Source organism: Amblyomma maculatum, chromosome 2, assembly GCF_055883805.1.
Source record: "Amblyomma maculatum isolate TAMU_Amacu chromosome 2, ASM5588380v1, whole genome shotgun sequence".
Lineage (NCBI taxonomy): Eukaryota > Metazoa > Arthropoda > Arachnida > Ixodida > Ixodidae > Amblyomma > Amblyomma maculatum.
This window is the reverse complement of record NC_139345.1, coordinates 128360435-128375252: the sequence shown is the minus strand read 5'-3', so window position 1 is coordinate 128375252 and position 14818 is coordinate 128360435. Positions and strand designations below refer to the sequence as shown.

Below are 14818 nucleotides of genomic sequence, written 5' to 3'. Positions count from 1 at the left end.
ATGCGTCAAAACGCACTGGTTCGCTCACTGAATATTATATAGCGTGGTGTAGCGGGATATGCGGAGACCTTAGATCACAAAACGGTAGAATGAAAGGACTCACTATCCCGTCTTTATCAATTATACTTTCACGACGAGGGGAAAAATTGCGTCGTTATATTTTTCATGCTCATTATCATATGATAAGATGCGGTTCGGCGCCCAACGGCACCTTGGACACCTTCAGTGTGATATCTGTAAGGCCTAAACGTAACATCAACACTCAATTGCAGTTAGACCAACAATAGTGCCGTTAATACTGCAAAATCTAAATCCCCGGCAGGCGAGAGTAAAAATTCTGACAGCCGCGTTGAATCTATACTGGATAACTGCGAAAGCCTAAGCGTTGCTCGGGCACACGGTGCATCACGTATGCTCTCATATCATTATCGACTAAATGCACTGTTATTATCATTGCTAATCTCATTATTGTCATTATCACTAATTGCAGCGTGATGTCATCGCTGCCATCATCCTCACGAGACAAACAGAAATATGTTCCTGTGATGATCCCTGGTGTGGCACAGTTGGTTAAAGCTCTTGGCTAGGGATTCAAGTAATGAAGGTTCGGTTACCGGGGGAGAAAGGATTTATTTATTTATTTTTATCTATCTTCCTGATGGCAGACTGGACAATGACGTTATCAGGTGATGAAGTCACAACCTCGCAATATCCCGCGGAATCTTGGAAAGAAGTGTGACACTTCTCGTGGCCGGATGGACACGGTCATGGGACAATAAAGGCTTTTTCCTTAAAAATTAGTAACGCCTCAATCAGAGTGTAAGGGCAAAGAAGTCACGCACGTCTTGCACTAGAGCCACACATTAATACTAGTGCGGCATTGTGCAGTGGTACAGGAGTGAATTAAAGAGCTTTTTCTTTCTTTTCGCTCCATTACATTTTTGCGAATGCTATCAAAATTATTTATTTACGTTGCATTCTTCGAATTTCAATATGGAGTCGTAGAGAGTAATAAAAACCATAAATGGCGAATTGTCTGAAAATACACTTTTATTGAACCAACTTGCCGGATTGCTCACATCTTCCTGAAAGAAAGGGAGAACATTTACAGGGTAGTGACCGAACGAAATAATTCAGAAAGCCTTTTAAACTTTTCTAAGTCTTAAAGTCGTTTGCCGTAGTTATTGAATGTTTAAAAGTAGAATAGACAACATGGGCCCTTTAAAATTAAAAACGTCTTATGTATTACCTATTCTCCCTAAAAACATCTGCAAATAATAATACAGGTGTTTTGCTTCTGCCATTAAGAGCAGTTTTGGTAAGATATGGATCACGTTAGATGGGCACTTTGCTGGCGCAATCGAGCCTACGGGAAAGCTACACGAAAAATATCTGCCACTTTCATCATCATCATCATCATCATCATCATCCTTACTATAACCCACTGCAGGGCGAATGGCTCTGCCATATTTCTTCAATTAACCCGGTTCTGTGCTAACTGCATCCACTTGACCGCTGCGAACTTCTTAACCCCATCTGCCCACCTAACTTTCTGCCGCCCCCTGCTACGCTTTCCTTCCCTTGGAATCCAGTTTGTTACCCTAAGCGACCATCGGTTATCGTCTCTCCGCACTACGTGTCCCGTCCATGCCTATTTCTTCTTGATTTCCACTAGAATGTCAGTAACTTAAGTTATTTCTCTGACCCGATCTGCACGCTTCCTATCTCTTAATGTTACCCCTACCAATTTTCGTTCCATAGCCCTCTGCGATGACCTCAACTTAAGTAGAACCCTCTTAGTTAGCATGTACGTTTAAGCCCCATATTACCAGTTATTTGGTTATATATTAAGTCGTACTAATGCTAACCGCTGCAAGAGCATATATTGATTATTCCGCTGAACCCGGTTTTCAAACAGGACTATGGCGCCTTTTACGCTACCTGGTGGCCGTGACACACCTGACGTACCTTCAGCACAGAAAGGGTCGACGGTTCGTGCTCATGGATGCAGACAATAACGATGACGTCGTGAGCAACGGTGCTATCTGCTCTCCAGTGGAATGGGCCTCTGAATGCCCGCAGAAAAGGGAACACCTGAACAAGGCAAGTAGCCCCCTCTTTCTCGAATACGCGAGAATCGATTCTTATGCTTCCAGGAAGAGGCAGATATGGGATTCTGTTAATGATCCCTATGTCACAGGTTCCATTTCAACCTAAGTGGCAGCGCTGCTCTACATCCCGGCAACGAAAAAAAAACAACTGTTGTTTTAAGTTCCGATTGCTATTGCTGATTAAAGCGTCCAGAATGAAATATTGGTAATGAGCTCTTGAGTACAACACTGCGTCTAGATTACATTTTTTCAGTATGTGAATGCAACAGCTGTTTTGCACTATGAAACATTGACGTCTCTCGGGAGAATGCGCAGCGCCTTGATTGACAGCGCCAAACCGTTCAGTCAAGAAATAACAAATTTGGCTGAATTTCTGGTTAAAAAAATAAAATAAAAGCTACCACGTGGAATTGAGAGGTGTAAATTGCACGAATCTATGATGCAGATCCTACGTTAAATTCGAATAATGTTTTTATAAAGTCATCAGATATTTCATTGTTTAGAGTGATTTCACAGCGCAGTTAAAATAATTGTGCATTTATGCGTTATTGTATTGTGTGTCCTGTGTGCTAACTAAGGATTCCGAAGCAAGCACGTACTAGGAAGGGATGTTTGGCCACTAGATGTTTATGATTCTTTTCTCGCTCAAGCACTACAAACTGGAGTCGTGCTCAGCCTAGACAGCTGTTTTAGGACAAGTTCCCGCTCTCTCTGCCCACTCTCTTTCTTTCTTTTTCTTGAAAATACAATAAAGATGTGTCCAACACTGTTTGCAATAGGCTAGTTATGGGTCCAAGAAATGAAATACAATGATGCAGACACTTCGTCCAAAGGAACAGCGGGGAGTAGGATGTATAGATCAATACAAATTCTAAAAAGAAAGCAGAACAAGGAACAATCGCTTAATTAAAAAAAAAGAGAAAAACATCGTGCGTGCTAAATTACAGTAATATATCAGATGCCAACGGTGCACAGTATTAGTATCACGTATAATGCATGCGCTGAAAAAATGTTTTAGCTGTAGACGCGAAAGTTCGAGCGTATTTTATTTCTTGTGGTAGAGTGTTCCATATCTTAGCACCTATAAAAGACAGCCATCGTTCTCCATACACATTATGAGTAGGCGGTAGATTAAAATTTCCAATGTTGCATTTCTGGTAGTACGTGATATTGTTTATTTAAGAAACCTACCCAAAATGTTGCTTGAACCCGTTCTTTTCTCATTGACGGAAACTCTGAACCAAGTATGAACCAGCCCTTTGTCACCAAATATGGCCTTTTGTACAGTCACGTCCTTTTTTATACTGATCGCTAAGAGTTGAAGCCTATACTGCCTTTAGCGCGGCGCAGCGGAGAGCAAAATGGTGCACACTTTCTCTCGCAGTCCGAGGACAGCGTGCTTTTCTACGGAGTCAACTCTGGCGGCGACAGACTCGTGGTCAGCGTACGGCGCCTGCACAACCAGCTAGCTGAGCTCTGGCTTGCCCTCTACGCCCCTGATGGAACGCGGTACTCGCACCCAGCCGTGTTTACTCTCGACCGCTGCGCAAACAGCTGTTTCTCAGCTGCCGGCCTGCGGATACAGTGCCTGGCACCCAACCGCCGATGGCGCGTGGCATTCAACGGCCTGCTTAGGTGAGGGCCAATGTGGAGGCTGTCTGGCAGCACCACGTTAAAACATTAGTACGAAGTCCGCAGAACGCTGTCTTACGCTGATCGAATATTGAGCGTAAGTGTATTCATCATCATCATCAGCCTGATTATACCCACTGCAGGGCGAAGGCCTCTCCCATATTTCTCCACTTAACCCGGTTCTGTGCTAGCTGCATCCACTTGACCCCTGCGAACTTCTTAATCTCATCCGCCCACCTAACTTTCTGCCGCCCCCTGCTACGCTTTCCTTCCCTTGGAATCCAGTTTGTTACGCTCAGCGACCATCGGTTATCCTCTCTTCGCACTACATGTCCTGCCCATGTCCATTTCTTCTTCTTAATTTCTACTGGAATGTCGGTAACTTGAGTTATTTCTCTGACCCACTCTGCGCGCTTTCTATCTCTAAATGTTACCCCTACCATTTTTCGTTCCATAGCCCTCTGGGTTGTCCTCAACTTAAGTAGAACTCTTTTGGTTAGCCTCCACGTTTCAGCCCCATAGGTGAGTACAGGCAAGATGCAACTGTTGTATACTTTCCTCTTGAGCGATACCGGTAAGCTGCTAGTCATAAGTAAGTGTATTGAATAAGGGTAAATATTAAGTCCAAAGCCTTTATAGTCTCAAGAGTGTGGACAGAATTTTTTCGTTCGCCGAGACTGCCACGCTATCATTGTCGGAATATGAACTGATTGATGAGTAAAAGAATGACTGCGTGACGTAAAGGGGGAAAAAATAATGCATCTTTGTGTAAATGTTTGTTGATGTAAAATAAGAAGTTGATTAAGTACAACCAAAAAGTTATTTAGACGTGAAAATAGCCAAGGACACTAACATGGTGTGCTGACATCAAAACAGCTACTGACGTCGAAATTCCTCAAAAGTCGTGTGAACTTGACAAAAAAAAAGAAAAAAAAAGGAACAAAAACGAAAGAAAACAGAAGCAAATGAGTAAAAAAACTACAATTGATTGCGAAATATCGCAGGAAAGGCTTTCGTCTTTCCACATTTAAGAGAGAGTTGGGCCTCATGCATTTTCCGGATGGTAAGATATTCCTCTTTCTAAGACCTCGTTGGCGGCGATTATGTTACGTACAGCGGTCACTTCGCCCAGGAAGAAGCCGAATATCGTGACCTAAGTTCCTCCCCGGATTCGTTAAGCGGCGTGTATCACAAACGTTGTTTTAAATTTCGTATCTTTACGCTTACTTAGCGAGGGTTTTCGAATTAAATTAATGCTACCTCAGCGTATACATGCAGAACCTAAAGTATAGCTTAGACTGGAGATTTCAATGATTGCTAATGCTCAATACGTCCTAAGCTTATGCTTTGTTGCTGTTTTTGGTAACCAGGAAACATCCACAAAGTGGAGCTGGAGAATCTGAAGAAAGCGAGGTCCACGTCAAGTTTGGATTTATGTGAGTAGCAGAAGTTTGCTATGGCGCAATATTTGTTTTGTGCTAGATGATGGACGAGACCTTTCAGTGGTGCTTGCTATTTTGACTGTTCAATTTAGCGCTAACGATTTTCATTTATGATTCAGTGCAGGAAGCAAATCACAAGCATTAGTAACATAGCCAAATCTCCAGCCTAGAATATTGCGACACTCAATGTTTCCATTAAATGTCTGTCGTGACCATTTCACGCTTTGATGTGTAGAAAGAAAAACACTGTTTAAGAAGTAAAGCTGGGCCAAGTTTAACATCATTAGGAAGGGCTACTTCAAAGCTGCACTAATGCAGTTTACATTTGGCAAGATGCACACTTCAAGGCTGTAGCAACCTTCTAGCAAGGCTGTAGTACACTTCAAGGCTGAATTTTAAGTTAAAGGAATAGAAGAAGGCTCGTCACAGTTTGCTTCTGTTCAGAGAAAGTTTTGTTTTATGAAGAAGAGGGTAAAGTTGTGATTACAGGTGCACACCTACTGCATATTTTTGAACGTGAACTGCCGTTTTAACGCGATATAGCGTTAAAGGCCCCGTTCACTGAAAATTCGGCGTTGAAGGCAGTTCGCCCGCTTTGGCATTGTCAGCGAAAATTCACGAGCCTGGCGCTGGCGGCTGGCAGCTGAGATGGCTGCTCATATAGACGTGGGATTGCCTGACATTACGTTTGGCAGGCGCAGCCAAGTGGGGCCTGTCCTTTTATATAGAAGGGTGATATCTTAATCAGCCTGCCAGGACCCCTGCATTCACGTTACCCTTAGGCCACACAGGCGTATTCTTTTAGCTTGGTTAGAGAGGAGCTTTATATGTGGGGCTGGTAGCCTACGCTAAGGCGTCACATCCTTAAAGGCCGAGATTAAGTGTTCGCCATAATTTTATTTTTGATTGCGCAATAGTTGCAGCTCAAAATTTTGGTTAGGTTGCTTCTGGGTGGCATCGATCTGCTAAATATAACTATGTGAAACCATGTATCGTTGCAGCAATGCGCAAAAGCCGCGCAGAGTGCGTAAACATACGAGATGCATACACATTGCTCAGGGTTTTCACGCACGTCTGGCTATCAGAACCTAGGCTGCAAGTAAACTTTGTGACTTGTAAATTTAAGGCTTCATCCCGGACATGTCCCATCCAAATAATGAAAAGTATTTTCGGCTGACACGTAAATGTTTCTTTTGAGGGCCGATTGCTAAAACAAAAACGTTTCGCGGTAGCCGAGCACGCCCTGCAGACGCGCAGTTTTTCGAATTCCATCATAAGGGACCCGCACCAATAGAGCTACAGGTGGTTAGGGTATTTGAACTTTCGAAATACTAGAAATTTGTTTGGCAGTACTAATTACCAGTTACCGAGCTATATTTGTAGGCCGTATTTATGGTGGTTAAATGTTAACAATTAAGTGTTTAAACTATCTGAATAGCACCATAAACCTAATTTCTGATATTCTAGTGGGAAAAAGCGACAGAAGACTTTCTGCTCCCACAACATAATTTCTATGTAGTTTTTGACGGTGAACCTGTTGTGACAACAGAAATTTCTGAGCTAACGTCAGAATGTTTTGTAGTTAGAACAGAAGATTACTACTGAAGTACAGACAATAAAAAGTATGGCAGGAAAAAAAAACTACAGTACAGTAGTTCTGAAACAGTAAAGTACTAGTGAAGTACAAAAACTTCTGTAATTACCGACAGAACTACAGAAAATTTTGTCATTCTTGCACAATGCTGTAATTTGTTTTCGATTGGGGTCACCCAAAATTGGTATTGCTATACCCTAAACATCATCTTGTTACACAAAAAAGGCTGTTTTAAATAATTAGCGGCGAGCATCACTGAATCACAATATGTACAAGCAGCGTTTCAGATAAGCCAAAATCTCATCTAAATAATAAGTCTTTATAAATGTATGGTTGAAACAATTTCAACTAATCCATTACTAGTGGCAGTAAAAACGGATACTGTGACCTCTTCTCTTACCGGCTTAGCTAGATTTGCTTCCCTACAGATTTCACAATTGAATTTGTATTTCTTACTCTGCAACTGAAGTACATACCTCTAGTTGTTTTTAAAACCCGAGCCAACTCCTTTACTGGCACGTTTATACCTTGATCTCCAGATATAGATGATCTCGAGCACGAATTTTCTTCTGATAAGTACAGCACCCTTAGAATGCTTTGTGGCCTTGGCTTTTTTGATAATTTGTGATGATTGTCTTGATGCTTTGCCGTTATCGCACTTGCCTCCATAAACACAGCGGCAACTAACACTATTCTCTATCTTTGGAGTGTAGCTGGTCGGCGGAGTCCCACACATTGGAACAACCGTCCGAGCTGGCCCCTCCGCTGTTGGCAGAGAGCCTCTCAGAAATGGCATTTTGGGACATGCTTCAGGATATTAAAAAGTACGTATAGCTTCATGCTCGATATTGCTTTCGTTAATGTTACTCTGTCCTTTACATCAAGTTTGTAATTTTTCCAAAAAACAATTGATCAAATATTTACCTTGTAGATTGTGTAGCAGTGCCTTCCCGTTTATTTTTTTCTTTGCATGTTATGCTTCGGATGACAGATTTTTTGCAGAATTGGACATGTACGACCAGGCGGGTATGATGTCTGGTGAGCTGACAATAGCTGGAAAAACCAGAGAGTTGAACCTTTGGGGTTACAAAGTGCGGACGCAAGGTAGGCGTGCCTTTACAATACTTGTCTACTACTGCCTTACCCTTCAAGCTGCACAGAGTGTTTTTTATTTTAGGAAGACGTTTACTGAAAAGGCAGCAAATTTCCTTGTTCAATACATTCGATCGACGTCGCCCTTGGAAAATGACCGTATTGTACTGGATCACATTGAAGAGGGTCAGTTAACTGTAAGACACATTTACACACTAGGCAGAAGTGTGGACAACAACGTAATGTTCATTAATTATTTTTGAAAATGTTCAACCTCATCCTTCTTGCACTGATACCTGTATATAGGGGCAATGCAAATAATATATATACGTACGACGGACCCCACCTGCGTGAAGTGGGGATTTTCTGGCGGAGTGTTTTTGCGATGGTTATGTTACACTGACCAATGCTGCCAGTTTTTATATTTCGATCGTCTCCTGTGGCTTGCTGCTTTGTCTAACAGTAACTACACAATCAAGCCAAGGGTCAGATAACTAATCGTCACTTTTTGGGCACACACAGGTATTGGGTTCATTTGTACTTGTATTCAGTGTGTACTAATAGACGGCCGTAGTCAATAAGCATCGCATCACCCCTTCCCTCGCTTGTGCAGCTCGGGAGACCTGAAGTAATTGAGCACTGTTTGCATGTAGAGGTTAAATTCGGCCAACGCCTGCATTTCCACAGAACAGAAAACGTAGCAAATTCAGAAGTGTTGAGCATGATGTGCCCGTTTCTTTTTTCGTCCTGGTCATTGGGCTCTACATTATGCTAAGCATGCATATTTGAGCTAATGCATTTTTTTTTGTGCCTCGGCTAAGGCACCTTGCACACCATTTGGCAATTATGCGTATTTTACAACGCGTGATGTGTCGAAATGAGTACCCTAAAGTGATTACAAAATAACGTTTTTACCCAGGTGCCATTCTCGAGGGTCCAAATGAACAAGATCATCATTTTGGGTTTTTGGAGGTGAACGATTTTATCCTTGTATCTATACCAGTGTTGTAGATTTTCTGACCTTATTGAAGTCATACATTTCAGTGTACAAGGTGTTAAGGTTAAAGGTGTTGGTGTTAAGTTTAAAAGATGGCTTGTTACTGCAGGTTGAGCTGTCGCGTCTAGAATCCGCTGAAGGAGAACAGTGCTGAAAAGTATCCTGTGTGCGAAAGCTAAATGCATTTTGTATTTGGGGCTTTCACTACATTTATTTGCCATATATAAAGCTTTAGATCTCGCTTAGCTTCAACAGAAGTTTTTATAGGGGTGGGCTGTCGGAATATTTTACTAATAAGAAATATTTGGGGGGCGCTCTCTCATCAGTGTATGAAATAGATCAGGAATTCATCGCGGGTAATTATCTTAGATATGATGCAGTTGGAAATGCTGCGGGGTGCGGAATAGGCCCAAATGGTCACCTATATGACGGCAGCTAACTTCAAAACGACCACTGCGCCCCCTCCCTCTCTTACCACTGCGGCGGAGGAGTAGAGCGGAAATTTTAAATGCTACTTGCCCTGTATACTCAGCAACGCGACGGAAAACAAATCAGCGTTTCAGTTTTTAAGGTAAACGGGATGTCGTCAAGCGAGAAATGGACAGATTGAACATTGATATCTTGGGTATCAGCGAGCTCAAGTGGACCGGAATGGGAGAATTTAACTCCGGCGACCATTTTGTCTTTTTTTGTGGGCACGAATCCAAGAGAAGGAATGGGGTCGCTCTCATAGTAAACAGAAGAATGGGCAAAGCAGTGCTAGGGTACAACCCCAAAAACGACCGAATGATTTCACTTCGGATCCAAGGTCAGCCTTTCAACATAACAGTTATCCAAGTCTATGCACCGACCACTGCTGCTGAAGTAGCTGACATTGAGAGATTTTATGCGGACCTACAATGCCTTTTAGACCGCACCCTATCATCAGACGTCGTTTTTCTCATAGGAGACTGGAATGCTAAGGTCGGGAGTGAAGAAATATCCGGAATTATAGGCAAGTTCGGTCTTGGCGAGCCAAATGAAGCTGGGCAGAGGCTAGTAGAGTTTTGTCAAGAAAACAACCTGACCATAGCGAATACTAATTTTCAACAGCCCAAGAGGCGCCTGTACACATGGACTTCACCGGACGGTCTGTACAGGAATCAGATCGACTATATTCTTTGCCGGCTGAGATGGAGAAGCGCTATACAAGCAGTAAAAACAAGGCCTGGGGCCGATTGTGGCACCGATCATCAGCTTCTTGTTGCCAAAATTAAGCTTCGATTGAGGAAAACGCAGAAAACTAGAAGGACTTTCAGGTATGATCTGGATCAAATTCCACTAGAATCCCCATTCCTTCTCTTGGATTCGTGCCCACAAAAAAAGACAAAATGGTCGCCGGAGTTAAATTCTCCCATTCCGGTCCACTTGAGCTCGCTGATACCCAAGATATCAATGTTCAATTTGTCCATTTCTCGCTTGACGACATCCAGTTTACCTTAAAAACTGAAACGCTGATTTATTTTCCGTCGCGTTGCTGAGTATACAGGGCAAGTAGCATTTAAAATTTCCGCTCTACTCCTCCGCCAAGTGAGGAATCGATTTCAAGAATTAGATCTGGAAGACAGAGAGCCCGAAGAGATGTGGACGGATGTTCGTGATATAATACAAGTTGCTACTAAGGTAGTTCCAAAGCAAAAGAAATGCAAGAAAGCAAACTGGTTATTTGAAGAGGCTTTGCAAATAGCTGAGGAAAAGACGGTGGCAAAAGTTATGAGGGAAAGAGAAAGATACAAGGTTCTCAATGCGGATTTCCAGAAAATAGCAAGGAGAGATAAGAATGCCTTCCTGAACATACAGTGTCAAGCAGTTGAGGACAACAGCCAATTAAGGAACACTGGAGCTCTGTATAAGACAATCAAAGATATCAAAGGAAGCTTCTGTGCTAAGCTGGGCGTGATAAAGGACAGACAAGGCAAGGACCTCACTGAAGCCTCAGAGATAAAGAAGAGGTGGCAGGAATACACAGAAGAACTGTACAAGAAGGACCCGAATGTGCAAACCCAACATAAGACGGTTGTGATTACTGATCTCGAGCCGGGCATCCTGAAGAGTGAAGTTGAATGGGCCTTAGCCAGCCTTGCTAAGAACAAAGCTAGCGGAATTGATGGCATTCCAGCTGAGTTGCTTCAAAACCTCAACCATGACGCTGTTAACATTCTGCATACATTATGTCAGAAGATTTGGACAACCCTGCAGTGGCCACAGGATTGGAGGAGGTCAGTTTATATCCCCATTCCAAAGAAAGGCAGTGCCAAAGATTGTTCCAACTGCCGCACGATCGCGCTTATTTCGCATGCTAGCAAGGTGATGTTGAAAATCCTCCAAGGTAGGCTGCAGCAGTATGTGGATCGGGAGCTTCCGGACGTGCAAGCTGGGTTTCGCAAGGGCAGAGGAACTAGAGACCAAATTGCTAACCTTCGCTGGATCATGGAAAAAGCAAGAGAGTTCCAGAAACCCATCTACTTCTGCTTTATTGATTATGCCAAAGCGTTTGACTGCGTAGATCACAGCAGATTGTGGCAAGCTCTCCAAGAGATGGGAGTTCCAATTCACCTCATCTGTCTCCTCAGGAACCTGTATGAAGGGCAAGAGGCCACAGTCAGAACTGGGCATGGTCTTACTGATTGGTTTCCGATCGAGAAAGGAGTGAGGCAAGGCTGCATACTGTCGCCCTGCCTATTTAACCTATATGCAGAGTGCATCAAGAGGAAGGCCGGTCTGGACGAGTCGTCAGCTGGAGTGAAGATTGCTGGAAAACGTATCAACAACCTTAGATATGCGGATGATACCACTTTAATTGCAAAAAGTGAAGTGGAACTCAAGAGACTTCTGATCCGCGTACAAGAAGAGAGTGAGAAGTTTGGGCTTAAACTGAACATTAAAAGACAAAGATCATGGCGTCTTGCCCTATCAAGTCCTGGAGCATCAATGGACAAGAAGTGGAAGCTGTGACAGATTTTCTGTTCTTGGGCTCCAAGATTACCTCGGAAGGAGACTGCAGCCATGAAATTAGGAGACGCCTGCTTCTGGGAAAGAGAGCAATGGTTAGCCTTGACCGCCTAGTAAAGAGCAGAGACATTAGTCTACCGACCAAGATCCGTATAACCCGTGCTATGGTCTTTCCAATTGTGATGTATGGTTGCGAGAGTTGGACTGTGAAAAAAGCTGACCGCCGAAGAATTGACGCGTTTGAATTGTGGTGCTGGCGAAGACTCTTGAGAGTTCCTTGGACTGCCAGAAGATCAAATCAGTCGATATTGTCGACCATAAACCCTGACTGCTCATTGGAGGGTCAAATTTTAAAGTTAAAGCTCAGCTACTTTGGTCATCTGATGAGAAGAGAGGAGTCGCTGGAGAAAGATTTGATGTTGGGAAAGGTTGAGGGTCGCCGGAGAAGGGGTAGGCAGCGAACGCGATGGTTAGATGGCATCCTCGAGGCACTGCAGATGAAGTTATGTGATGTTAGGAAGATAGTGAGAGACCGGAAAGCGTGGCGTGACATGGTCCATAGGGTCACGAAGAGTCGGACACGACTGAACGACTAAACTGAACTGAACTTCAGTTTTTAAACAAAATTTTGTAGGCATATGAAAGCAGCCACGCCTATGTGAAGAAAGGAGGTTGCAGACACGGCTCAAGCGTGCTGTTTGCTGCCTGCCTGCTTGAGATACTTTACAAAAGAGGTGGCTTTTCATGCGTGCAAAAGTGCGCTCAAATATTGAAACGTAGTTTTTTTTCCGTTGTGTTGTTGAAAGCAGAGGGAAAGTAGCATTTAAAATTCCCGCCTTACCCCTCCACCGTAGTGGGGAGGGAGGCTGAGATTACCTGACGTCATGAAGGCGATCGTTTGGGTCCACTCCTCCGCGCTGCGAGCCAGCGCAGGTTTCTAACTGTGTCTATGTACTTTTATCGCGGGTGAAAATATTAGCGAGATTATTTAATTCAGCACGCATTCTGCAAAATACTCATATCGACCTGGCAAGGTAAGGAGCGTAAATATTTATTGCACCAAAATGGGTGCAGGGTTAAGTATGGCAAGCGAGACATGAAATATTACTCAATTGTCATTCTTCAAATTTCAGCACAGTTTTAAAGGGGCGGAAATGTGTAACCAAAACTGCCAGAAAGGTGAAACTTGATGAGATTGCTAAATATGTATTGATCTTTTTCAGAATGGCGACATGTACCACTTGGTGCATTCGGACAAATATGGCACACCTAACGGGTGAGTTGCACATCAATATATATGGCTGCATATACAGCTGTCGAACGCCCGCCATGAGTTATAGCAGGTGGTACTGCACCTTAGGTAGTTTATATCCTTTTGGCGCGATACAAAGTTAGTCCTTTGCTGAAAGGAGATCGGCGAAATATTCAGAATTAATATAACGTCAGCTATTTGCCACTGTGCTGCACAATATCACTGGAAATTCTTATAATTTTGACAGTGTGTGCTGAAACATTTTGGTCGAGTTGTTGAAATGATTTGCCATGCGCTACATTGCAGGATAGGCATGACGCAAAAAGGTCGGGTTGACAATAATTTCTCCCATTTAGGATATCAAATGAAATGAGGAAATGCAGAATGCTTACAATAGTGCTTACATGCGCAATAAATACACTTAAGACATATAAGCGCAATGTGAAGGCACGTGGCACTATTTAACATCATAGACAGAGACGAAGAGAACAATTATAGCCTGCACAGAAATGAAAGTATGTAAAGCACACAAATTTAAAACGAATTGGTGTTTATGCGCTGGAGGACATTTCTTACTCTCTTAATTTGGCCTATTATGCTTTTAGCGCTATCTTTTAAGAACTTAAATCCCCAAAATTTAGATATTAAGAAAAGAAAGGGTGCTGAATATTATTTTCATATTTTTTTACGTTTTATAAGCAGAATATTAGCTTTCTTCTACAGATTTTTCAGAGCGGCACCTAACAAGGCTCTAAGAATGCGAACGCCGGAGAGACTGCAGTCAGGCTGAATCTGCTGCGGTAAAATTAATAATTTGATAATTTTTAGCGACAGAAGCAAGAAGAAAGATTTTCTTCTGCCTAGAATCGAAGTCCAGTGTAGTGTATTGTGCCGCATACATTCATCGCATAAAAAAACATGCGTTGTTTTTTTGCTTGAAATTGAAACAATAGTTTCGCACCGTAATGCTGTACAGAAAGCTTGCAAGATTTCAGAAACGGTGACTACTGTCATATTACTTACAGAGTTTTCTACGGATCTATTTATTCGCCCGCATCAGTAATGCGTCCCATCGACTACTGTCTTCTCAGAACTCGCGACATGCCAGATGACGACTGCGGCCGACTTCATGTTGGAAGCGGTGAGCTGACTGTGCTTGCACTACTGGTATATAAGGAAAAGCTACTCCACTGTGCTGCTGTGCTACCAAAATTATACGGACAGCTACTTTCGTTTTGAAACTTGTCGAGTTCTATGCCAGTGCCAAATAGTGGGGGTTGTTCCTGAAAGTTACAAAATTCGGCTAAAGAAATGAAGTAAAATGCTGTGCACACAAATTGCGCTGATACATATCAGCTCCTATAAGTAAATCGGGTCTTCAATGTTACATATAACATGATATGTTTTGTAGCGCACGTTTATACGGCTTCTATTTTTAAGAATTTAATTCTAGAGGAGCCCAGAAACAGGCCATGTTAAATCTTGTTCGCATCGAAAAACCGGTTGTTACCCAGTGGCACTGAGGATCGAACTGAGTACCCCCGTACGGCGAAGCGGATGCTGTTTAAGAAGGCTAGCGTAAAGACTTCAAGGATGCCGTTGTTAAAGGCCTTGTTCTCCAGAAAATCCGGCACTGTCAGCGTTGTCGGTGTTGCGAGCGAAAAACCTGCATGCCTGTGGCAGGTGGATGTTTGCAGGTGACATGTT

At 43.0% G+C, this 14818-nt stretch overlaps 1 protein-coding gene across 1 annotated transcript in view; it reads left to right on the top strand.

The window, feature by feature from the left end:
• The first annotated feature begins 3307 nt into the window (after positions 1-3307).
• The window catches only part of LOC146199795 (uncharacterized), a 98280-nt gene continuing 86769 nt past the window's right edge, over positions 3308-14818 (top strand). Inside the window, exons 1-8 of the mRNA XM_084592199.1 lie at positions 3308-3355; positions 3496-3746; positions 5114-5179; positions 7493-7603; positions 7771-7883; positions 8791-8843; positions 13083-13135; positions 14137-14252. Coding sequence (XP_084448325.1) covers positions 3308-3355; positions 3496-3746; positions 5114-5179; positions 7493-7603; positions 7771-7883; positions 8791-8843; positions 13083-13135; positions 14137-14252 — 811 coding nt within the window. The remainder of the gene's footprint in view (positions 3356-3495; positions 3747-5113; positions 5180-7492; positions 7604-7770; positions 7884-8790; positions 8844-13082; positions 13136-14136; positions 14253-14818) is intronic.